The following is a 26,413-nucleotide window of genomic DNA, read 5'->3' as shown; positions in this document are numbered from 1 at the left end:
TTAAAAACTTGAAAAATCTCTGATTCTTCTTTTTTTGACACACAAGTCAGCTGGAAAAAAATATTTAAATATACTGATAAGAAGAACGCTTGGTTGGTTGTTACCACTGACAAAATACACATTTCTACTGCTCTTAAATGAAGAAGATCCTTCAGCACAATCCATTTGCCTCCTTCTGTCTTTGAAAATTCTCATGAGTTGCAAGACTACAAATGTCAAAAAGTTTATGCCTTTCAACCAATAGCAGCATCCCTAGAACAGTCTTCAAAGAGCCATGACGTGGGGGGCGAAATAAATTCATCCACATGATACATTTTCTTTAATTACTTTAATATAAAAGACAGCCATGTTCCATATTTCACATAATGTTTAAAAAGAAGTTTTAAAACCCTATTATAAGTATTTAATGAAAATAAATTTATTGAAGGGCAGTAATGACTACAAAATGAATGCTACCAAATCATACTGAGGCTTTTTGCATTAACAATTGGAGGGTAGGTGGAAAAAATATCAGACAAGAATATGGGTTTCTTAAAACTACATTTTATCCAGCCTTTATCTTTTCATAAATCTTGTGCGTATCAGAAGACGTATTCAAGATAACTGTAAAGGTATTCAGCTAAAGGAATATTTCAAAGATCTTAAAACAGCCCTCCACCAATTATATGACACTGCAATTCATCCCATCTGTTAAAACAGCAAAATTAAAACGAGCAATGGCCCAACAAATCTTTCTAGGTAAAAGATTCAGCTAAAAAAGAGAACATTAATAGAAAATCAGTGATGGTGACCAGAATAAGAAAATTAGCATAAGTAAGAAATTATATAATTATTCAACATAACTTCATCTGGTTAAATCAAGGCAACTTACTCAGTGAATAAGTTGACTGCATTGTGAGGGAAGGGGTAACACGATCCAGAGCCCTGCTTTTAACTTCTCATATAATAATCCTATTTCAATCAACCTGTAAAGTAAAAGCACTGAATCCACATTAAATTATAACATATAATCTTACAATAATACGAAAGTCAAACCAGTACTGGTAGATCTTTGTCTCCACTATGCACAAGTTAAGAAAACTTCACAAGAATGTGCACTTTTGAAAGTATGATCACTGTATATGGTTTAGACAAAACAGGCACCTCCATTATAACTGTTTTAATAAATAAAAGCACATGAACATAAAAAGAAGACAAGCAGCACCTGAAGCCTTTGACGTTTGTAACTAAATGCTGGTACCCAAATGGTCTAACGGTTAAGTTTTACTAAGAGGCGCAAAAAAGGAGCCAATTTTTAATTTAACGTTTTAATTCTAGTGGAGACAAGAGCTTACAGCCCTGTCCCCTGATGGTGAGGAGCATACCGGTCCTTCAAACATCTTACACTTTGGAAAGCAGCCCCGACTCTGGAGCACTCGCCTTAATCAGATTCTGAATCTCCTTGAATTTTGGATGGTCTTTGTCAGCCACCAGCTGCAGCAGAACAGCCTCACTTGTGGTCACTATGATCCCAGTTCGAGCAAGACGCTTAAAAAAAAAAAAGGATAAAGACAAATCAGGAAATACCCATGAGAAAGAACATTGTATTAAAACAGCAAAAAGCATGCCAGGAGACAAGAGTTAGTGTCCTCTGTCAAAACCATGGTCTTCAGCCACACCATCAAATTCAGGGATGAGCAGAGATCTCAAACTAGCCAAGCCACAAACCCATCATGATAATTCTCAGTCTTAGCAGTAAGGACTAGAAACAAGTAAAAGAAAACAGGGAGCCAATATTATGACTTCTATGTGCCAGGGACAGACGTGAAAACAAAGCTAAGGACTGTACAATGATTCTTCATTTCTTTTTTTTCTGTCTCCAAATATCTGACATAAAATGTGCATGCCGTCCCACAAGTGAGAAATGCGGGCACTAGAGGAGCCTCATGTGAGGTTTAAGAACGGCCCCCCGGCTGATAATGGAACCACCACCGTTGCCACCATCAGTTTAGAATCACTAAACAAGAATATAAAATTTAAGGCTGCAGAGAGTTTCACTGACAAGTCAAAGAATGTCCTTGCTAAATTGCTCCTGAGTAATCATAATACAGCTAAGGACAGAAATCTTGGCGGGGGTGAGTGCAGAGGAGGGAGGAAGAGGAAAAAGGGAGGGCGGAGGGCAAAGAAGAGAAAGCGGAGAAAAGCGGGGGTGGGGGGGAGGAGAAGAGATTCTAGGGCAGAGACTCATTTTCTGCATGTACTTATTAACAGAAACCCTCGGGAAAAAAACAGGCCAACTGTTGTCTCAAGGAGCACCCAGTGGAAGAGCCGTTGAAGATGAGGTGGTGAGACAAGTCCTGTGCAAGTCGGAGGAAAAGACCCAGAGCAGGCCCGTCATGAAGAAAGAGTCACCGGAAAAGCCAGGGCATCCGTCGCAGTGAGAGTAAACCCTTCAGGTGGCTGTGGGTCCGCAGGCCCAACCCTCCCCCTGGCAGACCCCTCCTTTTTATGAGTGGAAGGGAGTCTGAGCCACAGCCTACTCATCAGAAAGCAAGCTTGGCCTCCAACCGCCCGTACAGGAGTGTGCAGAGCAGCTGACCAGAAGTCTTGAGAAATGAAAAAAACAAGCAGAAAGTGACACCGGAAAGAGGAAGCAGGGCTGCTAGTGTCCTGTACGCTGGGACAGAGCCTTCTGGAGACCAATTTCCTCCTCCTTGCTTTTCAGTCAACTCCTGACTATCGTATCAAAACCCTGAGGAATCTCAAAGGACTGTGTGCCTGGTTCAGACGGAGGGGTGGGGAATAAATGTCAGACCAGCTGGAGCTTAGCTGGGTGGATGTCCAGTCACGCAAGCCCTTCACCAGCCGGCTGCCCTGCCGGCCTCACTGCTCCCTGTTGACTCAACGGGCTGCCAGTGATTCAGCGCGAGCCTGAATCACATGTCTGTGACAGTGCTTTATACACTCCACAGTGCTCACAAGGTCAGTTCTCAGTAATCTTTCTAGTTCCCTGGAGAGGCAGGAAGGACAGAAAACCACTCCCAGGACTGAGGAAGAAATACGACAGCCAGCTTTCCACAGTGCTCTGCTGACCAGAGCTGGGTCCAGCCTGAGCCAACAGTCCTCGGGGAGGCTGAGCCCCTACAGCCCGGAAGGCGCAAGCTGGGATGCTCGAGGCACAGAAACGCGCCTCAGTAAACTGAAACCTGCACAGAATGACTTCGCTCCAGACTCAGATATGGCCAATACTGACTGAATTCAAAACTCAGCAAGCCAAGAAGCTGCGTCGGGGGGGAAGGTGCGGTTCACGCCTTTGCTAAGAATGCAGAGCTTCCACATCGGGCTCACAGACCTTCCCTCGGCGCCTGCCAAGCCCCAGGCTGAGAGGGTACCTGAGCAGGAAGGGAACAGCGGGCCCCTTTCTGGACCCCAGCAGGCCCCCGCCCGCCACCCTGAGCTAGGGGACACCTGCAGCGCAGGCACCAAGCTCACTTTACTTCCCGGCTTCAAAAGGGCCCATTAAAACTCCAGCTGTTTAATGCTAATGGGTTCATGGCTCAGTAGGCTTCCCGAGTTCCTCCCTTACGCTTGCAAAACCAGTCCAACTAGGCCAAGGGAAAGAAAGGTTACTCTGACCCACAAACCTGAAAATGCAAGAGCACAAAGCCATGACAGCCTCAGGGAGGGCAGGGGCAAAAAGCCTAAACCCAACTCCCCAGAAGGACAAGGACATCGACAGGCTTTCATTCTATTTTACTTCACATTTACTCTGCAGTTGTACGTTGCAAGAAGAATGCCTGGCAGAGCGTAGGTGCTCAAAAAGTCCTGTGGAAGAAAGCACACACCGCAGATCCTGGCAGAGACGTCTCTGACTTTGGCAGCTACGAACGTCCTCAGTGTAACAGGCACTGCAGTGGGGGTGGGGCGGGGTGTCAGGAGTTATCCAACGTGGGCGTGTCTGCAGGGATGGGGAGAGGGGAGCTGGCGGGCTGCTACTCCACTTTCACAGTCACAGAATAAAAGAAAAGCCTTCACATTTCTCCCAAGGATTTAGGGACTAACTGAAACGCCTCCAGAGCAAATGAAGGCTGAGAGGAGAAACCCGACACGTGGCACATCTCCGCCATCACCACCCGACCTGGTTCCTCCTCCCTCTCCACCTCTGCACTTTAACCCCAGGCGATGCCGGCTGCTGCAGGCTCTTCCCCATCCACCCCAGACCATATTCTTTCCTTCCCTCCTCACAACTTCTCAGGACTCATCCCTTCTGGGCCTTGGAAGCTAACAGATGCGCAGACCTGTCTAACCAGACAAACCTCATGAAGACAGCAACAAATCAGAGCTACAGTGAAATAAAAGCCAACGGCTAATAGCTGAGTGCTTACCGTGTATGTCACTGCACTAAGTGTTATCGACATTATTTCATTTAATCCTCACAAAAATCCTCCCACGTAGTGACTATTATTATTTCTATTTCACGGCTGATGAAAAAGTAATCAGTTGATAGAAGAAAGAAATGGAAAATTTTATTCGAGCCAAACTGAGGATTATAACCCAAGTGCAGCCCCACGGAAAGCTCTGGGAATAGCTTCACCTATTAGAAGTCAAAGCACAGTTATGTAAGTTTTTTGAGACAGAGGGCTGTTGATTAAATGATGTATCATTGACAGGTTACACAATCCAGATCTAAGTGATACTGTGGCCCCTTAAAGATCACGAAGGAATGCTATCTTCTAAGGAGCTGTCTGGTTGACGGTAGGAGAATGTTGCTCTATGGCTGAGCAGGTGTGGCTGCCGACAGGGGAGGTCTGGTGGAAGCTTTATGCAGACACAGTGCACAGCGGAGGGAGAGAGGAGGCCAATGGGCAGCGAAAACATTTTCATGTTTAAATTTTTCTTGTCTTACCGTAAAATATGTATTTTATTTCACATCACCAATGAGAAATCTGAGGCACAGACATTAGATAATCTATCTAAGGACACAAATTTACAAAATGCCAGAACCTGTACTGAAACCCCTGTTATCCCTGCCTGGTCTGGACTCCTAGTTGGTGAGATGACAGGCTACCTCTAAAAGAATAAGGTTCAGAGGGTAAATGACTGACTTTTTATTCTGAGTTTTGTTAGAAGACAGAACTGCCAACAATCAAAAATTTCTGTAGTAAATGGCATAAGGACATGGCTAAAAAACTTAAATGAATGCAGCACAGAAGTTCTTGAAATCTCTTCACAAGCAAAGATTTTTGGTTTTGTACATTTTTGGCTTTTCATTTCCTTGGAAACACAGGGCCTCAGCAATACCATAAAGGTCACTCACAGGAAAAGCGCTGCTTGCCGAGGTGACATGGATCTGACAGTGGCAGTGTTTAAACCAAGATTACCAAAGAGATTTGAAAAATGGAGGCTGATAGCTCATGACTGTAAGGATAGCCGGAAGAGCTTTGCTTACATGGGAAGAAGCAACACTTCGTACCTAACTAACCAGAGGACCCAACAGTTCAAATAAACTTGAAAATAGCTGAGCAAAAGAAATAAAACCATCTCCACCTACAGTCCCAAAATAGGACTCACTTCTTCAGGAATAAGAGAAGGGATGTGCAACCAGGGCCTTAAAACTACTGCTGCTGCCAGCTGCCCACCTGCTTCTGCGTCGGCCCTGCCCATTGACTTCACCTTCTTTCTTTCCTCTCTTTCTTATTTGCCCAACTCCCCACCCCAGGAACATTTTAGGCTAAAGAGATGACAGCAATGCTATCGAGAAAGTGGCTAATAGGTCAGCTTGTGCATGGAACACTGGAGGTCTCCAAAAAAATCTATAATTTCCATGTTCATTCACCAGTTGAAAACCCAGCAATTCAATCCAGACCTACATTACTCTAAAACGATTATAGAATTAGAATTAGAACGAAACATGAAAGAGAGAGATCCATCACATGGAGGGGAGGTTTCAAAGGATGACGTGGTAGTTTGTGTTTCAACAGTTTTGGAGTAGGAGATGTTTAAGGAAGACTACCGTTACGCAAAGTGGATGAAAATCACAACCCCCTGACTCCAGGGTCCGTCTTGACACTCCAGCCCAGGCAGTCAGGGAACACCGCATGTGCGGTGCCCACAGTCAGTGACTCACCTCCTAGTCCCAGAAATGCAAGTCTGAAGAGGACGAACGTTAAGGCTGAACTAGGCCTAGGCCCACCACGCCTTAGGTTTTGGCTAGATCTTGGCTGAGTTAAGCCTAACTAGACCGTTTTTAATTTGCAAATCTCTAAATAGTTCAGGTTAAGCTTACTGGAATACCTCTTAGTCCATGTGTAAAACTATAGCAAAGTTATGACAAAAGATGTAAAGGAGCGTTTGGCATCACTAGAAATCTGGTTGCAAAGACAGAGAAGATATAAAACAGGATACAGTGGTGAGACCCCAGAGGTCGGTCAGTGCAGAGTAGAGACTCTGCAACCAGTGAGTCTGAAATTGTCAGACCAAGCTGAAATTTAAGAGGTACATCTTTCACTGCTGCTACATATTCAATACCCTTCACATTTATCTGGAGAACGTGGTAAATGATTTCTTTTACAGCAGGACAATTACCTCAAGAGCAAACATCCTGTCCATCATGCTTCTCGATGACGTGGCATCAGCAACAATATGAACCTCAATCCCTCGGCCAACTAGCTCCAGAGCTGTTTGTTGGATGCACACGTGAGTCTAGAAGGAAAGCGAAAGATCGTATGTAATAATGTGGTAAACTAAAAATATCTGCCAAATGTGCAATAACATGGAAAAGCAGGAAGGGCACTACAGGTCTGATGACCTTGTCCGACATCTGGTCTCGCCTCTAACTCACTAGTGATGTCGAGCATAAACGGCATCTCTGGCCCTGGGTTCCTCTCCAAAGTCAGGAACTGGATTACATCAGTGCTCTTTGAACTGGGAACCTTGAGCGCAGTCTTAGAGCCCTGAGAGGATTTTTTTAAAAGATTTTCATCTGTGTCATCTGGAGGACCTTCATACGGCCGACTGCTCCCACCTGGTCTGGGTGCCACTCGCAGTTGAGTTTATTTTTGTATTCACACCGAGTGCCTAGCACAAAGGATGAGTCTGTAGTACTGCAGGCAGAGACAGTGGTGGGGGAACTGAGTCGTTACAAGGCACCCAGTACTGAAGGTAGGACAGGTTAAAAATAACCTGTAACACAGGCAAAAAATACCCAGTACACATCACCAGCAAACGCATTATACAGATTCCATCTCTGTAAGTACTACCTTGAAACAATTCATTAGCAGAGAATAAAGAGCAAAAACATGTTCCAACGATAAGTGGATTATACAACCAACGAAAGCAGATTTTAATAATGCCACGATGCCAACCTTATCTTCACATGGCCAGAGAACTATGGAGAATTATCAACTGACAACTCATTAAAATTAGCAGTGAAGGACTGCTAAAGATGACAGTGATTAGGCATGAGGTCTAATAATGATGAACAAGCAAGAAAAGCACAAAAGTCAGCAACAGCACTTGGCATGGCATATTTATGCAAACGAGCTTCCTTTATATTGTCATTATTTAAGTCAAAATACAGAAATATTTTACATACATTTAAACTTGAGGCTATGTCTTTCTCCTAGTAAAACTTACTACTATAAAACCTACCATCGGTGGGGAGGATATAGCTCAGTGGTAGAGTGCCTACCAAGCACAAGGTCCTGGGTTCAATCCCCAGTGCCTCCCCCCAAAAAGTATACAGTGTATGTCAATGACAGCTCAATCAAACTGGAAGGGAAAAAAATGATTTAAAAAATTGGAAAAAAAAAGAAAACTAAAACCTACTATCAAAACATCATAGGTATCTTAAATTAACATTACTACTTGGATTTCATTGTTTTTAGTTTTTTTCACAATTTACAAATTTTAGTTCAAAGGCTATTTAAAAGCTATGATTAAATACTTATACTCTATTTATACATGTGCAAAAAAATAAACCAAACAAAAATCACTTCAATCAGCATTAGGAATCCACGAGTATTTTTTTCCTTTAAAAAAAATATGTACATGATTCAAACGTGAATGACAATGAACTACATGACTTCTAAGGTTTTTCTACAAAAATATGACCAAGGTGAAATCCTACATGAACACAATGCCTTCAGTGAAAGAAAATGAGTTCCAAAAGTATAGTGGTTCAAAGTAGAGGCACAAGAATCAATCAGGTCCGCATGCAGCTCCTTTCCTGAGCTAGCCATATGACCTTGGGGAAGACATATATAGCATCTGGGTTTTAGTTTGCTAATCTATAACATGCTGAGACCAAAAGTATCTAGCTCAGAGGATTGCTGTGAGAGTTTGACGAACTGATATAAAGTATTTAGATCAGCGCAATGCAAATAGTCAACACTTAATAAATGGTGGCTATTTCCCACCATTATTACTGACACGGTCATCTGCATACGAAATTACATTCTGGAAATAACAAGTTTTCTACAAACAATATTGTGTGCAAAACATAGCAAGAGGTACTTACTTCTACTCCAAACAACACAACACTCCTGACTCCAGGAATCTCTGCTAATGCTGCTTCCACTTCTGGCAATACCATTGAAAACTTGGTCTTTGGAAGTACCAGTTTTACACCTGTTAAATCAATTTCTTGAACAGTGCTTCCAAGACCTTTAGGGTACTGTTCTGTTACAATAACTGGAATTCCTAAAATCCGGGCCCCCTGCAACTGTGGGGGGAAAAAAAACCCCACAAAGATAATTAGCAATATACATATGTATGTGTATGAAACTATATCATGCAAATTGGAAAAAAATAAACAAACAAGCATACCAATCTCTGTCCCACACTAATAATATCTCCAAAATACTTAATGGCTGGTCTGAACCTTTCCTGCATATCACAGCAGAAAAACACAGTGCTTGAAGGTGTAAGATTTCCCAGGGTAGTGAGCTGAGGAAAAAAGAAAAAAGAATGATTTAGCACTCGTTATACAGTGACATTTATTTTCAGCAGAGGTCAGTAAAGAGAGAAAAACATTTCTACTGTTTGACCCATTAAGTCAATAGCTACAACTATTATTCAAAAGAAATGATATGAATAACAGGAAAACAATTATCCCCAAAGACATTCACTGAATTGCTTTTAATGGTGAAAATTAGAAATAAACCAAGAGCCCGCAATACAAAAAATGATTTCACAAATTTTAACACATTCACTGACAAACATTTTTGCCAATTTAAATAATATACATGTTTTCAAAGAATTTGTATCATCTAAGAAATGCTGATAATCTATGTTAATTTTAAAAACAGAACACAGTTTAATAATGTATCGGTTATGTAAAAATAAGACAAAAAAAGTAGGAGCAAATATAGGAAAATAGTAACAAGTGGTTATACAGTTAGGGATGCTGTAATATTTTTTCATAATACCTTTCTCTTATTTTTCAGATGCTATTTAAAAACATTTCCCAAATATTGTTTAAAAGTATGTATTACTTTTATAATTCAGAAAAAAATGTTGAAATAGTAAAAACCTAACTTTGATGATGGCATTGCTCACAAGTACAAACAGTAAAATTTAAAATAATCTGTAGCAGTGACTAGAAAAACAGAAACAAATCTAGAATTCCTACTGTCCAAAACATGAAATTTAAAAAACAGAAACAAATCCAGAATTAATGCTATCATCAACACAGAAATATTAAGCTCTTATTCTCAAGAATAACTTCTTAGAGTTCAAAGAAATGCAATAAAATGATGCCAAGCACATCACCACTGTGAAATGGACAGACATAAGGCTGAATCTGCATTCTTACACGTATTTATCACAATTGGGAAAGTCAACGAATTAAGTCAAGGAGAGCTGGGAATTAGATCCAAGCTTCACATAAATTGCTGGAGTTAGTCTATTCTAACAACTTGGGCCCAATAAGGATCTACCAAAAAGTGAAAATCACTGTTAAATACAAGAATTTAATCTCACTGGGTTCTTCAAACTCCATAGTGCTTTTCTTTCTCCCTTCTCAAACTAGAGGAAGTTCCATCAGGATGCGGTCTGATTCTGAATGAACCTACACCACTACTCTTAATAGCCACCCCTTTAACCTCCCCTCTAATTTGTTTTGTTCTCTCTAAAACCACCCACAGAAAATAACTACTCATAATTTTCCAGAGGAATCTGAGTCCTGATTCCATGGTGGTGCCTTGACCACCAGCCCGGCCCTAGACTCTGCCTTAGTACCTCTGCACAAGGCATCCTCTCAAGAAACAATTAGAATGGGAATTCACTGAAACATTAAAAGGAATCTTTTAACAACATGACTGTTCCAGTTAGTCTGCCCTTTATTTATCTTTGTCCTGGTCTGAAGGACTCTGGCACCTTAATCTCCTCTACAAACGTGCGCTGATTAACCACATGCAGTCCAACACCACAGTCTCGTCAGAATGGGAGTGCCATCTGTAATCCTAACACTATGGAGAGGGTTTTCCTACACTGCCAACAAAGTATGTTTAAAATAAATATTCAAGCATCTTAAATTATGTATTCCACCTTCGGTTGCTACGTTACTTAAAATTTTAATACAAGTATTATGCTTCCATATGGTCACTTTCAAAAGCAGTAAGTATGATGTATACATAAGCACTTCAGGAACTATGTTGAAAACCAATCACTACTTATGACTATGTATCTTAAATTCTCAGTAAACATTAAATCCTGGCTCAAAATCTATATGTATTGTTTTTATGCATTTGGCCCATGGGTCCGTAGTCACCTAGAATGTGTTCAGGGCACGCTGTGAAAAGCAGTTTACCTACAACTGCCCCTTTTCAAACAACTGTGATGCAACTTGGCAATCTTGCCGTTCTGCCCCAGGGGAAAACCAGCAAGGAAGCAAAACTAAACTCTGGGCAGTCGCACCATAACCAGCACACTCACATTTCCACCTGCTGAGCTCCCCACGCTCAGATCTCATCTCCGCTGTTCTGATAACTCTGTGTACACAGGACTAGCAAGTTTGGTTGTCTGGGCTCTAAATTCACAGAAGGTTACAAAGAGCAAATCAGAAAGGAAACTGCTGGAGAGGCAAACTGACAGCAGCAAGAAACGACAGCTGACGGAGAAGAGAATAAGAATACAATACGAGCAGATCAAAAGTCAACGACAGTCCCGACTCCGATGAAGGAGTAACAAAGCTGTCTGCAGGTCATAAACTCAGACAACGTCACCTTATCACACTCATTACAAAAACATGAAGCTATGTAGTATTTCAGGATGACCATATAAAATGATCAAGATATTCAACATTGAGATGTTTAAAGGAATAAGGCCTTATCTACCCAGAAATCCTAGATTATTCAGAGCTGGGGTTTCCTGGGGTTCCCGTTACCTGGTGCTTCCCTACACCTCATTTCAGCTGTGAGGTATCTGTTCTGGGCAGGGGACCACACCAGATGTGTGATGTCATATTAGACAGACCGAGGAGTCAGAAAACGCAGCCCTGAAATCCTCACCACCCTGCGAAGCCTTTCTAACCCAGGAACTCATCATGAGTAAGGCTTCAGTTAAAGAAAGAAAGAAACCATACAGCTAAAGGGGTGAAGCTTTTTTTTTTTAAATGCAGAGATGACTGGTTATAATTTAGCAAATCACAAATGCCTAGAAAGTCTTCTCTTCAGGAGATGACATCCCCTGGAAGATGGCCTGCTTCCTCAGAGCAGAGTACAGGGCGGAGGGTAACCGTACAGTGAAAAAAAACCTGCCTACTTTATGCAGGTGATCAAGATTAAGGTAATCAAAGAAGTCCTGTGGGTAGAATGTAGCCTTGACCGTGATGAGAATGACCTTCACCATCTTCCCCTCAAAATGCCACAACCCCAGCCTAAGCATGAGGAAGACATCAGAAAAACCAAAACTTGAGGTCCATTCCACCAAAATATCTAATCAGTACTTCTCAAAACTGTCAAGGTCATCAAAAACAATGAGACTCTGACGAACTGTCATAGCCCAGAAGAGTCTAAGGAGACATGACAACTAAAGGTAATCTGCATCCTGAATGGGACCCTGGAACAGAAAAAGGGCACTGGGGAAAAGCTAGTGAAATCTGACTGAGTGTGGAGCTCAGCTAATGGGAATGCAGTGACAAAGTGAGCCACAGTGACTTAAGACGTTAGCAAGAGGGGAGCCAGGTACAGGTACACAGGAAGTCTCTATACTGTCTGTGCAACTTTGCTGTAAATCTAACACTATTCTAAAATGAAAAGCTTATTTTAAAAAAATGGTCTCCCTATGCCGTGGTAGTTGAGGGAAAAGATGCTACTTCATAAATAACCTTTGTATTTTACAGGACAGAAAGGAGGATTTGAGGCTACCAAAAAACAGAAGAAAAACAAAACAAACAAACAAAAAACCCACTGAAAAACTCTAATCATGTCCAACCAACCCCCCCCATACACCCAAAATCCACATAAATTTCAATAGCTGTTGTTAAATTATATACCGACTCCATAATTCAGGGACTTCTTAATGTGACTCAGAAATTTGTCTTAAACCAAAGCCTTGCAGATAACTAAAAGTGCTGCTCATCCTCAGGCGTGCTGCAACTGCAAGACAGCAAATTAAAAATGGACTTGACCAAATGCCGTCACAAGCAAGTAGAGCAATTACAGGTCAACACACATTCAAGAAGTACGAAGAAACCACGTGTAAAAATAAATATGTATATACGTGCACCTTCATACATGTATGTATCTACCTATATACATATCCCTCCTCCATATACATAAAAATACAGATTTCAGTGTCCATATTTCAATACAAAAAGCTGATCACAGCCAATGGCTTCCTCAAGCAAGAATTTAAGAGACCAGTTTCAAATACAAACACTTGTCCACTTTCTTTAGAACTGTCGTAGCTGGGATTTGACCTTAGATTTCATATTCAGAAGACTTTTCACCCCCAAGTCCCATTATTACCATCACCAGTATTTACAGTACTTCCCGTCCTTCACCACCACACGCGCCCTGACCATTTTCTGACCACGGCTGCTCCATCTGCAGGGAACCTGCCCCTCCCCTGCTTGGTCCCCAGTTACTCAGGACAGGCGCGGACAGGGTGGCCGGCCTCGCTCAGTGAGACACGGTACGCTGGTCCTGTTCTCTGCATGCCAGTAATGCATGGTGAGTGCTGCATGTTGAGCTGTGTGCTCCAAAATTCATGTTAAATCCCTAACCGCCTCGGAAAGTGGCCTTATTTGGCAACAGTCACTGAAAACATACTTAGTTAAGATGAGGTCATACTGGAGTAGAGTGGGTGCCTAATCCAGCATGACCGGCGTCCTTGAAAAGGGGGGAAATTTGGACACAGAGAAGGCCCTGTGAACATGAAAGCAGAGAGGAGAATGGTGTGTCTACAAGCCAAGCGACACCAGAGATGGTCGGCAGACCCCAGCGGCCAGGAGAGGGCCGTGGAACGACTCTCCCTCACAGCCCTCAGAAGGAGCCAAAGGCGATCTCCAGCCTCCAGAACTGCGAGAAGTAAGTTTCTGTTGTATAAGCCACTCTGTCTGTGGCACTCTGTTGCAGCAACACCCAAGCGAAGGACCACAGTGAGTATACCGTGTACCTTGAGGAACAAAGTTTGGAGTCGTAAATGTGATGTTTTCAGAAATTTGGTGGTCTGTCACAGTCACAACAGAGGTGCAATCTGCCTGGGAGAGGCTCCAGAAGGCGACACAAGGTATCGTTACTTCACTGAGAAGCGGACCCAAGGAAGTGTGACCAGTAAGGCCTTGTTCCGATACTGACTCCCTTAACACAGAGTTCCGTGATAGGACTCTCCTAGGTTACAAGGGAGCCTACCCAGCACAGCCCCTGGGCACAGGAATCTGAGTCCAAATCTCAATGCCACTCACTTCAATTACATGAGATGAAGCAAATCATTAACATCTCCAAACAGCAGTTCCTGAATCTGTAACAAAGCAACAGAAACAGTATCTACCTCATAGGGCTGTTTCAAAGATTAAATCCGCTTCATGTAATCAATCAATAACCACTGTGCGATGCCTCCTCTAGGAAACATACAGTACACTCTGAACTTCAGCACAGGTTTCTATAATGAGGTTACAATACCATTTACAGCTAAGATCCCTTAAGAAGCCAATATCTAAATAGAAATACGGATATTCCCTAACCTGTTATATTAACATAGTCTGTAGACTTAAGAAATGATTCATAAAGTGGATTTCCAAATATCACCGAAACACTTACAATTACATGATCTGTTCCTGACTAAATAGGTCTGGAGCTTCTTAATCCAGGCTGCAAGAGAATATTTATTTCACTCTTATTTTACAACATACTCACCTACTGTAAGCACTCATGTCACAAGCATTAATATTACAAGCTTAGCAGTTAAAGTATGAGCTTTCTAACGGGCCAAGGGAGGCCAGCTATCTCCACCCATTTTGGTGCTGAGGACTGGGGACCTCTTTAGATTGCACGGCAGGCTGAGGTGAAGGTGACACTGGCAAGATCCCAGGAACACAGTGACATCTGAATGGACACTGGATTTCCCTTGGCTAACTAAACGAAAGAAAAAAAAAAATTCCAACCACAGATCACAGCTCCCACTCTCGAACATAGCTTATTTACAGTAGCCTCTTTTGTATCCACAAGGGGCAAAAAGTGTACCATGCTCTGGGCGGTAATTTGGAATGTTTAATTTTTAAAAAGTCAGGAGGAGACAACATGAAACCCTCAGGAACCAGCTGCTCTGACACTGCCTGCCTCCCAAGGCAGGTCTGGCCTGCTTCTCTACTCCAGAGCTTCTAAGCGTCAGCTCATGAACCTGCTCCCTGGGGAAAGGTCCTATAATCAAATCACCACCTTGCAACAAGCAAGCCCAAGGGGAAACCATTCCTCTCCCTCCTCTTTCCAAACCCTGCCTTGTCTCCCTTCCCATCACAAACTCCGGTGTCTCTTGTAGCTATAAAATGTCCATGACTCTGTTTAAAATAATAGTGGTAGTAATAAACCTCCAAGAAAGTGAAAGCTGGAACAGAACCCCTTCCCAATTAACCATCTCAGGGAAAGGTCAAAGTAACCTTCCCAGGGAAGCCCTTACCTTCTGCCCACACAAAGCTGCCAGAGCACCCCCCCCCCCACTCCACACTCAAGTAAAATCCTCTCCGGAGTGTCATTCTTACCACATCCACTTCTTTCTCCTCTACTTGGGCTCTGTCTTCCCTGGTGACAAGCTAGAAAAATACCTGGTGGTGTGACACCAAATTTACATGAGATTCCAGAGTTGAATTTTCCATTAGTTATAACTTGGGAAATACCTTTTGAGAAAGTCACACTTGTAAGTCATCAAAACGATCTAAATTCCCACTGTATAATCCTCTCATTTACATTTCTTCCCCTGAGTCTCAAAACTCCTCAGACCTCAAGCACTGTGACAAAGCAGAAGACACATAAGCCGTGCCTGAAACGTGAACTGTCCTCAGCTACCTGAGCCGTCAGCAGACACGCAGCTACTGACAGAATATTGCAGAAGAGAAGACACTACAACGTTACCACAGCCTAACACTGGCAGTGGGGTCTTAAAGATCAGACCCCACAGGGCTGCTAACCAATCACCAGCACGGACAGTGTTTTACAGTGAATAGCAACAGCGGTCAGAACGAGCATGGCAGCAAACTCAAGTCCCAATGTAAATTAAGAACATTCTAGAATATAGGTATGTGAGCAGGGCCACCAACGCTCTAAGGCCTACTTTTGGAGAAGTAACAAGTAACATTACTGAAGCCGTGGACGGCATGTGACCAAACTTATGGTTTTTATCCCTGCCTCTGGGAGAAGGGGCCTGTCGTCCCCAGAGCATGGCCTCACTGACGGCCACTTCGAGTCTTCCTAAGTGACAGGCATCTGTTCCAAAGAAACAATGAACAGCGTCAGAACAAACGATGTTACAAGCTCAAGTCTGTGGTTTGTTTTGCATTCTGCTTGGTATTTTCATTGAGCATGGAATGAGAACACGAATTCTACATGGTCAGCGCAGGAGAGAACCTTCGCGTGCCCCGCTAGCTCTATCACTATCACCGCAGCACCTCAGACAATTTCCTCCATGTTCTGCTCTTCTGCAGAATAAAGAGTTAGATTATTAGGTAATGAACAAGACTTGGGTCTTATCCATGTTTACATCCTCTGTGCCAGGTACTTACAGCTGCCACTCAAATGTTTGTGGAACGAACTCTATGTTCTGGTCTAGTCATAAAACGTCCATGCCTCTAGCATTATACAGCTGGGTTCCAAAAATATAGTAAAATGGTCATGAAAAGAAATCTCCTCCTTTCTCTTCTGAGAGCATACATACACATACACACACATATCTTCTCATATAAACAAGACATCAGAATAGGTATGGGGATATGTATGTGTGTGTGTGTGTGTGTGTGTGTATACCTTTCCACATTATCTATTTTTAAGCTGGGGGAGGCATCTAACTGAAGAAGTCAAACTATTGTGACACTAAAATAATATAAAAGAAAAATATTTTTAAATACTTTATAATATATAAAGTATCATATAACAGTTACTTAAGGATTCTTGGACTATTTAGTGAAAGAAGATAAGATTTTTTTAAAGGATGGATCAGAGGAGTGCTCTTATTATAATTATTACTTCAAACATCATCACAAGAAATTAACTACATTTTATCTTCTATGCCAAGCAAAATATTTCAAAAGTTACATGTTACTTGAATTATGTAATGTCTTCTGAGAACGTACAAGACATTTCAGGTATATACATATACATTATTAATTTCTAAAACGTCTGATTAAAAAGAGTTGTTACACAGACCTTTAATTTTTCCAAACAAAAAATTCTATCTTGGGGGAAAAAAGGCCTTAAAGACTTGGCTTTGAAGGGGTGACAGTTTGGCATAACATCTTACTAGGTAACAGCCCACCCACCCTCCCAACCACTACAGGAAATGCATCACAAAGAAGCCTGCATCCTCAGTAAAGCTCCAGACCTCTTCAGTTAGCAATTGGATCCTCGCCTTTATTAATGGATTTGTAAAATGTGCATCCAACTTCTTCCATATTTTGGCAGCAATAATCTAAACAGACTGACAGGGAAGGCTGCAGAGAGGTGTCAGCCATGAAAGCTCCGAAAGACATAAAAATGGGGAGTAGTAAACACCTATAAACCACAATTCTCCCGACAACAGGGCAACTTCTACGGTATCAGACACCATCTGACTCCAAGGGTTGACCGTGGAATCCCCAGCCTTCGTCCTCCGAACAAAAGAACTTTATCCAGGTTAAAGTACCTACTTTGGAAGCTTCTGGCCTGGGTGCTGGGGTGATAAACAAAACCAATTCCGTGGCCAACTACGACTGAAAAAAAAAACAAGCAAACTAGAGAATAATCCTCAGAAGATGACACTAAAATACTAACATGTTTTCTAAGCCCGAGACCCACATTTCAGTTTGGTCTTCCAAAGAAACGGCTTATCGGTTTCTCTAAAAAAAAAAAAGAAAAGAAAAAAAACGTTATGGTGTAGTACCTAAAATATACCTTTTGTTCTTGCTTTTCAAATACATAAAATTCTCCAGGGAATCCTCTGAGCGTAAAAAGAACACGGGAAGCAGATCTGCGTAGTGTAAGAGAATGCCTTTTTAAAAAAATTTTAAAGGTATAAAATAATCCTCAGGTATAACAACTTTTTCAGCCTGCACGACCAGGAAACAATGGTCGGGCCAAAGTTGGGTATTTAAGAAGGTACTGCAGTCCTGAGTCAAATGACTTTTGCAACGTAAGAGATGTATATGTAATCAACAGATTCAGCAGTTACTAGGAAGAGGCTAAACAAATTCTTACTTGACTCACGGTTAGGAAAGGCTCACGATCAAAGAGCCGAAAGCTGGGGAGGAGAAGGGAGGATGGATCTGACACCTAAAGTTTGCGCTTCCGCAAGTGGTAAACACAAATCGGGGAACAAACCCTAAGGCCAACGCTCCCCACAATCTCTTTTCCCCAGTTCTGCATCATCCCAAATTAAAAACACAGCTACACCGCACAGCCCTTCGGTTACGCAGGAGGCTGGGGCTCGCTCCTGGCACACAAAGCGGATGCGGGCGGCTGAGGACCACACACGTGGGGGCGTTCGCGCGCGCCGCCACGAGCAGGGAGGCCCACGCCCCGTTCTCGGCCGAGGACAGCCGGTGACCGTCACCTTCGGACAGGCACCTTCGCTCGGCCGTCCCCGAGGCTGGCGACAGCGACGCGGCCCTTCCAAGCCGGCGGGGCGCGCAGGGCCCGCCGCCGCGGGGCACCTGAGGAGCGCGGCGGGGACGGGGACGCACCGGGACCGGGAGCAGCGGTGGGGCGCACGGCCCTCCCGCGAGACCCACCTGGATCTGCAGCGGCACGAGGCGCACCTTGCAGCGCTCGCTCACCGCGAAGCCCTTGGGCAGGTCCACGTACTGGCCCCACTCCTCCGCGAAGAGCTGCACCACGAATTTGCGGTGCATGTCGATCTGGTCGCCGTACAAGCTGAGGAACTTCTGGATGAGCAGCTCGTAGCCCGCGCCATGCGGCACAGCCGAGGGCCGCGCGAAGACCGAGAAGCAGAAGAGCACCGGGACGGTGCCCGACGGCGCCCCCGCGCCGCCGCCGCTGCCGCCGCCGCCGCCGCCGGGGAGCGCCGGCACCGCCGGCTCCGCCGCCGCCATGTTCCCGGAGCGTCTGCCAGCTCCGAGGCCGCGAGGCGCAGACACGGCCGGCCGCCGCGGCCCCGCCTCCCCGCGCCGCCCGCCGCCCGCCGCCCGCCGCCCGCTCGGGGAGGCGAGGGGGCGGGTCCTGGCGGCCGCGGCTGGCGCGCCCTCCCCCAGCCCCGGCGGAGGGCGGACCGCCGGGGAGGGCCGGGTGCTGGGGCCCCGGCGCGCGGGCGAGCGCCTGCGCCCGCCGCCCGGACCGCCCCTTCCAGCCTTCCGGTGGCGCGCGGCCCCTCCCGCCGCGACTCGGCGGGGTCGCGGGGAGCCTTGCCTCCTTGCGTGCCCTCTACCTGCCTGAGGTGCTCGGGTCCTCAGAGGTGGACTGTGGCCCGCCTTCCACCCCGGTCCGCCCACCGTCGAGTGCTGTTCTCCGGGACTGTGGGGTTGTGCTTGGGGAAAGGGGGCTGCCCGGCTGAATCTGCTGGGACGCGTTACCTGTTGGCCTCGTCCAGGGGCATGCAGTCCTTGAGGATGGCAGCATTAATCTTAAAACCAATAGGATAGGCTGAGAGACACCGTAAGAGCGGCGGGAGTCAATGCTTCCTTAGGAGGGCCATCCAGGACGCGGTATTTCCGTTTTTTTCCAGTCCGATGGAACATAGTCGTGGAGTTGAGATCTTAGTCTCTCTTTATCTCAACCCAGTTTCCGGGAGAACTTGGAGTGGGAATTGCAAAATATAAAGGGGTTTAAGACTAAAAAGCAGGACTTTATATTCAAACCGAGGTTACTGTGTTTAAGCGAGTAAAAGCAATCACCTTCAAATAAAATAATTTTCTGAGTTATTAGCACTGTAAGGTGCTATAATTAGCTTGAATTAGAAAAGTATCCATTTTGAACAAAGTTTCCTTAAATGTCAGGTCCTGGGAAGGAGGCTGATGAATCTAAACAGAATTAGATTTTAGATATTAGGGGTTTTCTCTTTTTAGGAAAAAAAAAAAGGAAGGGTTTCTCATTTGGCATTGCTGACATTTGGAATGGATACTACTTTTTCAAGGGGCCCGTCTTGCTTATTTGTAGGCTGTTTAACAGCATCCCTAGCCTCTGCTTAACTAGATGCCAGTATCACCCCGTACTGCCCTAATCGTGGCAATAACAAAAACGCGTCCAGCCATTACCAGATATCCCTCAGGGAACAAATCTGCCCCCAGTTGAGAATCACTGCTTTAAAGTAATGCTAAGACCACCCTTTGCCCTTTATTGCTCACTTTAACCCAAGCTACTGAAAATAGTCTGTTTTCTGGCTTCTCATCATACTCTGATCCCACTTAAAACTAAATCCACTATACGTCACTTTAAAAAATTTAAATTGAAAAAAATTTTTTCAAAAAAATTTTAAAGAGCTGAAGGTGGCAGTGGGTGGGGGAGGACTGTAGTCTGAACCCATGAGACCGAATGTTATTTTTGCAGATATCACTCCATTGCGAAGTCTTCTTTATGATGTTCAAATCTGTGCTGATAAGAAAAAGGTACTTCCTCTGGGCTGATTACAAAAAGTACCTATTCTAAGTGGACTAATTACAAAAGTGTGCCTTCTCCCCTCTCTCCCTTCTGGGACAGAGCAGGTTGGAGATAGGAAACTGGTCTGGACCTCAGGCCCCCTCAACAAATACCTCTGCCATTGGCAGTCTTTCCTGTTGGCCTTGAGTCAACACACTTAATCCACTCTCAGATTTTTTAAGTAGGTTTCCGACTTTCAGTAAAGAAATCAATTTCCGTATCCATTGTACTACCTGAGATTGGCCTTTGGCCATTTAATAGTGCTGTCTCTGTGGTAATAGCACATCATATAGCAATAATAAAATAGGTCTTTGATGGGCACATTCACCTTTATTGAGTACCAAGTGTGTCAAGCAGTGCATCAATATGCTAGAAAAGGGCCATGGGTGCACATTTTCTCTAATGAATTAATCTTCTTTTTAGACTATTATTAATCAAGTTATTAGAGTATTAAGTTTTATACATGTCGTTACAGTCAGTGAATAAGAATTCATAAGCAGGTATTCTAACAAGTAGAACATATCCTGACAAAATCATTACAAATAAAATGCCCGAAGTGATCTCATATAGGACTCTCAGGAGATTTACTAATCAAAGTTAAGCACTTACTTTCAGACTTTAAATTCCAAGCAATTCAAGAAGTTAGTTTATTTAGTATTGATGAATATGTTAATGCACTGCAGAAACAAACTTCAAAATCTCAGTGGATTAATACAACAAAGGCTTATTTCTTACTCCCCTAATTAGCAGCAACATTTGACAGGCTCATCACTTCTTTCATGTTGAATCATATTCTTAACTTTATCTCTTGAAAACCATTCTCTTTTATTTCTTTTTCTCCTTCATTTTCAGGTTCTTTTCTGACTTCTCATTTCCCGGACTTCTAAACATTTGCGTACACCAGGGCTTAGCTCTCACCTCTTTTTCAAGATCCATGGCTTTAAATACCACCCCTAGACCTTTGACTTCCAAACTTAGGTCATGCGAGACCTCACTCCTGAATGCCAGACTCATACATAAGTGCCTATTCGGTATCTCTACTTGGATATCTAACAGATTTCTCACATTTAATTTGGTTTTGCATCCTCCCCACACATTCTCCGTCTGTGTTAACATGTAAGCAAGTGGCAACTCCATTTTAGTTTCTAACTACAATAACCATGAGCTTATCCTTTTTTCCTCTTTGTCTCCCCCTCCAATCTATCAATAAGACCTGATGGTCAGAATCCAAACCATCTCATCCATACCAGTGCCACCACGGAAGACCAAACTGCCATGGTTCCTTGTAGGAGCCCATGATTGGATTAATAAATTGTAATAGACCCCAGCCACTTGTGACCTTTAAGAGAAACAGATGTGCTTTGCTAGCAGGCACCTGTGCATCTGCACGCCTGTCTTCTTGCCGTAAAAAGCAGAGACAATGCTTTGCTTGCATAGTTGAGGTTCTAGCTTAGGGCTGCTTCCGCAGTGGCAAAGCCATTGTGTGTCCCTTGCTATAAACGCAGGACACGGCTTGTTTTAAGCATAGGTCCATAGTTCAGGGTTTACTCCGCTCATTGCAAAGCAACGACCCATGCCCTCAGCTATAAACGCTGCGCATGCTTTCTGCTGTTTAGATAGTCTATAACCCCCCAAGACAAGGAACTGGCTGGTCTGGTGGTCTGTTTTGTAATCAGCTTCTTATATCTGAAGAATGTACCTTGTTCCCCTCCCTCCATGACTGCCCTGAAGATAAATTAAGTCTTTGTACTCATCGTGGATTTTATGATCTATACCCGATCCTGTTTTTCCTTAAGCTCCTGCATTCCATGACACAATTGTTTGTGATCCTTTCTTTGATTGTACACAATAAATATTAGAGTGTTTGAGAGGTTCGAGGAGTTGGTCTCCGACTCCCTCTTGCTCTCTTGACTTTTAACAGAGTCTCGAGTAATTCATCTCGTCTTGGTGGGACTTCTGCTGGACAGAACCCACAGTTCCTCATCTGACCATAGCACTGTCCTCATAAACTGTGCCTATTCACTGATTTCTGTACCCCTTGGGTCCATTTACCACATGGCAATCAGGATAGCACTTTAAAAACATTATTTCAGAGTATATCACTCCTCTGTTGAAAATTCTCCAGTATATAGAGACAGACCTCAAGAAAATGCAGATATTGGAATTAAGACAAAAGAGCTTTAAAGCAGTTATTATATAAGTATATTTAAAGGTATAAAGGACATTTATATCAGTGAACAGAGAATATGAGCAGAGATTGCTGCATATCAGCAGAGAGATGAAAATGACAAAAAACATGTAAGTTTTAACACTGAAAAGTACAATATTTGGGAAAAATTCACTAGATAGTCTAAGCATCAGATTATAGGTTACAGAAGAAATGATTAGTAAATTTACAAAAAAAAGATTAATAGAATTTATGCAATGGGAAGAACACAAAGAATTTTTCAAAGAATGAAGATAGACTTAGAGACTTGTAGGACAATATCAAGTGGTCTAATGTATGAGTAACTGGAGTTCAAAAAGGAGGATCAAGACATAGTGAGGCAGAAAGCACACTTGAAGAAATGATATAGCACTTCTTAAGTCCCCAGCATGCTAATATTTATCTCAGAGTTTGCCTTCAAGGAAACCAACCTGTGACCTTTGGTGCCAGGAATGATCTAAGAAAGTCAGTGTGGATGGGATTTGCAAGCTGTCAGGCTAGTAATGAATACCTCACTACTTCTGGAAAGTAGAGCACAGAGAGTCCCTGGCAATCGTGCAAACTTCACCAGTGGTGAACTTGGATCATACACCAGTGGAAAGAAATGCCTTAGTTCTGTCAATCATTTGAAAAATATGGTGGGAATTCATAATTATAAAGATAAAGGAGTTAGGTGACAATTGCAAATCTTTACTGATGCTCTAGAAAAAGATAAAAAGATAATTGACAATTAGTAGCTAAGTGTGAAAGCCAGAATGCCTTTTTGGTAGCATTGGAGGAGGCTCAATTCCTGCAGTGAGAACACAGAGAATGTTGAGGACCAGGACTAGGACTTAATATTAAGAGCAGCAGAGCTCCAAAGAACATTAAACTCTTCAACAATGTGTATTTTCTACACCAAGGTCAGGGCCCTGGTTGAGAGATGGAACCATGACACACGGAATGGGATTGATAACACCAAAAATCATGAGTCCTCAGATTTCTTAAGGACTAGCTTTCTCCTGTATTTTGAAGACAGTGCAGAGGCTTTTCCTCAGCAAGACACGAACTTTCCCCGGATTTTCCGCCCACCTTCCCTCAGTATCAAAGCCCATACACAGACTTAAGTAACAGCGAAACCAAGCCATAGCTGTACTGGGCCTGATAAGGAAGGAAAGGGACAATATCTCAAAGGGGTTTCAGAATCTAACCAGCACATACCAGCAGGGGCTGAGAGACTGTGCATGGCCCTGGAGATGAGGGTGCATGACCAAGGATGTGGAGTGTAAGTTTATCAATTAAGAAACTACTAGCACACACGATTTAACATCCTGCTAAAGCTTATGGGAGCCGGGCCAGACACAGTGCTCCTAGGGCAGCTCCTCCATGGGCCATATAGTTACATTCTCAATCCAAAGTTATGTTAGTTATGTCTCCTCTGAGGAGACAAAGTGGCTGAACACCTGAGAACATGACACCATCCACCAGACTGATAACATCATGCTAATTGGACAAGAGAAGCAAAAAGTAACTATTTGTTGAAGGTCTTAGTAAGACAAAAGAGCTCCAGAGAGAAAGAGAAGCTCTAAGAAGTTTCAAGGACCGACCACATTGGTAAGATTTTAGGGTCTAGTGTCCTAGTGCCTTCCGAGACACCCCCTTCAAAGTCCGGGACAAATTATTGCTACTTGCACTTATACTTTCCACCACGAAGAGGAAACACAGGGCCTGGGAGACCTCTTTATATTACAGAGACAGCTTATTCTGCAACTGAGAATAATGCCAAGACTCATTCTATGTGACATGAAATGTTGCCAGCTTTGAGTGGGGCCCAGGGTAGTAGAAATGGCTTTGCAGGAGATCCCAGCAGGGGTGCAAGCAGCCCTGCCTCTCAGGCCATCTAACCTGACATATCCTATGGTACTGGAAATACCAAGGGTACAAAAAGATGCCATGAGATTTATGGCAAGCCCTAATGCAAGAATTACAAAGCAGACACCATCAGTCTTGGAACAAAGCCATATTACCTGTGCCAGAAATTTATATTCTGATAGGACATTAAGTGACCATGCAGATAGAACAGCCTACTCTGAGCTGATTTCTGCTGGATCCACTAAAACATAAGGGTTTTTAAAAGGCCAAAAAGAAATCCATAGAAAATTGGAAGATGTACATATGGAATCCAGAACAATCAAGAACGAACAGAACAAATGAGCTACTTAAGCAGCTAGTCTAGACACCCACATCACCCACTTCTGTTCCCCCGGTGCCTGTCCCTCAGGTCACACAGGGAATCCATTATCTCTAGCCAATGGGGGATAAAAGGTTTGAGCTTGGTTCACAAATGGATTAGCTTAATATTCTGGTGCAAGCCTTGGAAGACAGGAATGAGGGAAATCCTCCCAGCAGGCAACGGACTGGGCAATGACCTGGTCATCTACTTTGCATGGAAAGAGAAGTTGCCCAAGCTGAGCTTAGAAAATACACAGAATCATGGGCAATGGCAAATGGCTTGATAAGCTAGCCAGCAACCTAGAAGAGAAAAGATTGGAAAATCAGGAACAAAGAGATCTGAGAGAGACACATGAGTATGTTCATATGGGAATGAGCACCAAGTGTGACAGTTTTCATGTCGCATGGTAACACTCATTAAAAGGATCCGCTATTGGAGAGACACTGTCTTACCAGGTAGACAACCTGAACATATAAACGACTCCGACTGATCAGTAATAAAAAGGCAATCCAACTAAAATGGGAGAAAAGACGTGAACAAAGGCTTCATAAAAAAGGTAAATAAATGTCCAACAAGTACAGGAAAGAGTGCTTAATGTCGGAAAGTACATTATTAACTAACTGTCCGGAAAGTACAAATTAAAACAATAACAACAAAAAACACTACTTTACCCCACTAAAAGAGCTAAAATTAAAAAGACAATGACAACAGCATAGAACTAAAACTTTTATACATTGTAGACGGTGTGTAAATAGCACAATTATTTTGGAAAAATTCATAAAGAAGCTTTTTACATAGTTGAACATGTACCTGTCCTTTAATCACAAAACCTCAATCCTAACTATTTATGTAAGAGACATGACAACAGAGATCCACAAAAGGGATTATACATGAATATTCATGGAAGCTCATTTACAATTTTCCCAAATTGGAAGCAACCCAAATATCAATGAGATTTGATAAACAGATGGTGATACAGTTACACAATGGAATACTCCACACAAATAAAAATGAATGAATATCTGATACCCCTAAGAACATGACTGAATCTAAAAAAAAAAAAAAAAAATGAAGCCAGACACCAAAAAGTGTGTATTGTGTGATTCCATTCAAATGAAGTTCAAAAAGAGTTAAAGTTAACCTCTGGTGATAGAAAACAGAGCAATTATCTATGGGAGGACTGGAATGATTGGAAGAGGTCACAGAATTTTCTGGGGTAATGGAAATAGTCTGTATTTTATTTGTGTACTTAGCATTTTACTGTATGTGAATTTTTACCTTAAAATAATTTAAAATAAAAAGTATAATTTCACTATGCTGTACACCAGAAATCAACACAATATTGTAAATCAACTATACTTCTAAAGAAAATTTGAAAATACAATTCACTGTCTTATTATTGCCAAGTACAAACTCCTGCTCGCCCCCACACGACAGGCCAATAAATCAGGAGACGAGGTGTTGGGGCAAGGAATACCGACTTTATTCGGAAAGCCAGCCGACCGAGAGGATGGCAGACTAACGTCTTGGAGAACCATCCTGCTCTAGTCAGAATGCAGGCCCCTTTTATACAAAAAATAAGGGAGGGGGAGGGAAAATAAGGGGGGGGGGTTGTGGTTGATTGTTGTAATCTTCTTGCTGTAGGCACTCTTTGTTCTCACAGCCATCCCCGTGGGCTAGGTCATGGTGTCCCTGCAGACCTCCAACAAAACAAAGGTTATTCTCTACTACAACTCC

The 26,413-nt window shown here is 43.1% G+C and overlaps 1 protein-coding gene across 1 annotated transcript; it reads right to left on the bottom strand.

Annotated features, from left to right (window-relative positions):
- Positions 1–309: 309 nt before the first annotated feature.
- ISOC1 (isochorismatase domain containing 1) lies at positions 310–18,776 on the bottom strand. Its single transcript, XM_010981074.3, has 5 exons — positions 18,398–18,776; positions 8,806–8,925; positions 8,498–8,701; positions 6,565–6,681; positions 310–1,527 (listed from the first exon to the last, which is right to left on the bottom strand). Exons 1-5 carry the CDS (start codon positions 18,716–18,718, stop codon positions 1,381–1,383), a joined length of 909 nt encoding a protein of 302 aa, XP_010979376.3. The 5' UTR covers positions 18,719–18,776; the 3' UTR covers positions 310–1,380.
- Between the last annotated feature and the right edge of the window lie 7,637 nt (positions 18,777–26,413).

Source organism: Camelus dromedarius, chromosome 3 (genome assembly GCF_036321535.1).
Source record: "Camelus dromedarius isolate mCamDro1 chromosome 3, mCamDro1.pat, whole genome shotgun sequence".
In the NCBI taxonomy this organism is placed as follows: Eukaryota; Metazoa; Chordata; class Mammalia; order Artiodactyla; family Camelidae; genus Camelus; species Camelus dromedarius.
The sequence above is the reverse complement of the archived record's forward strand: the minus strand, read 5'-3'. Positions and strand labels throughout refer to the sequence as shown.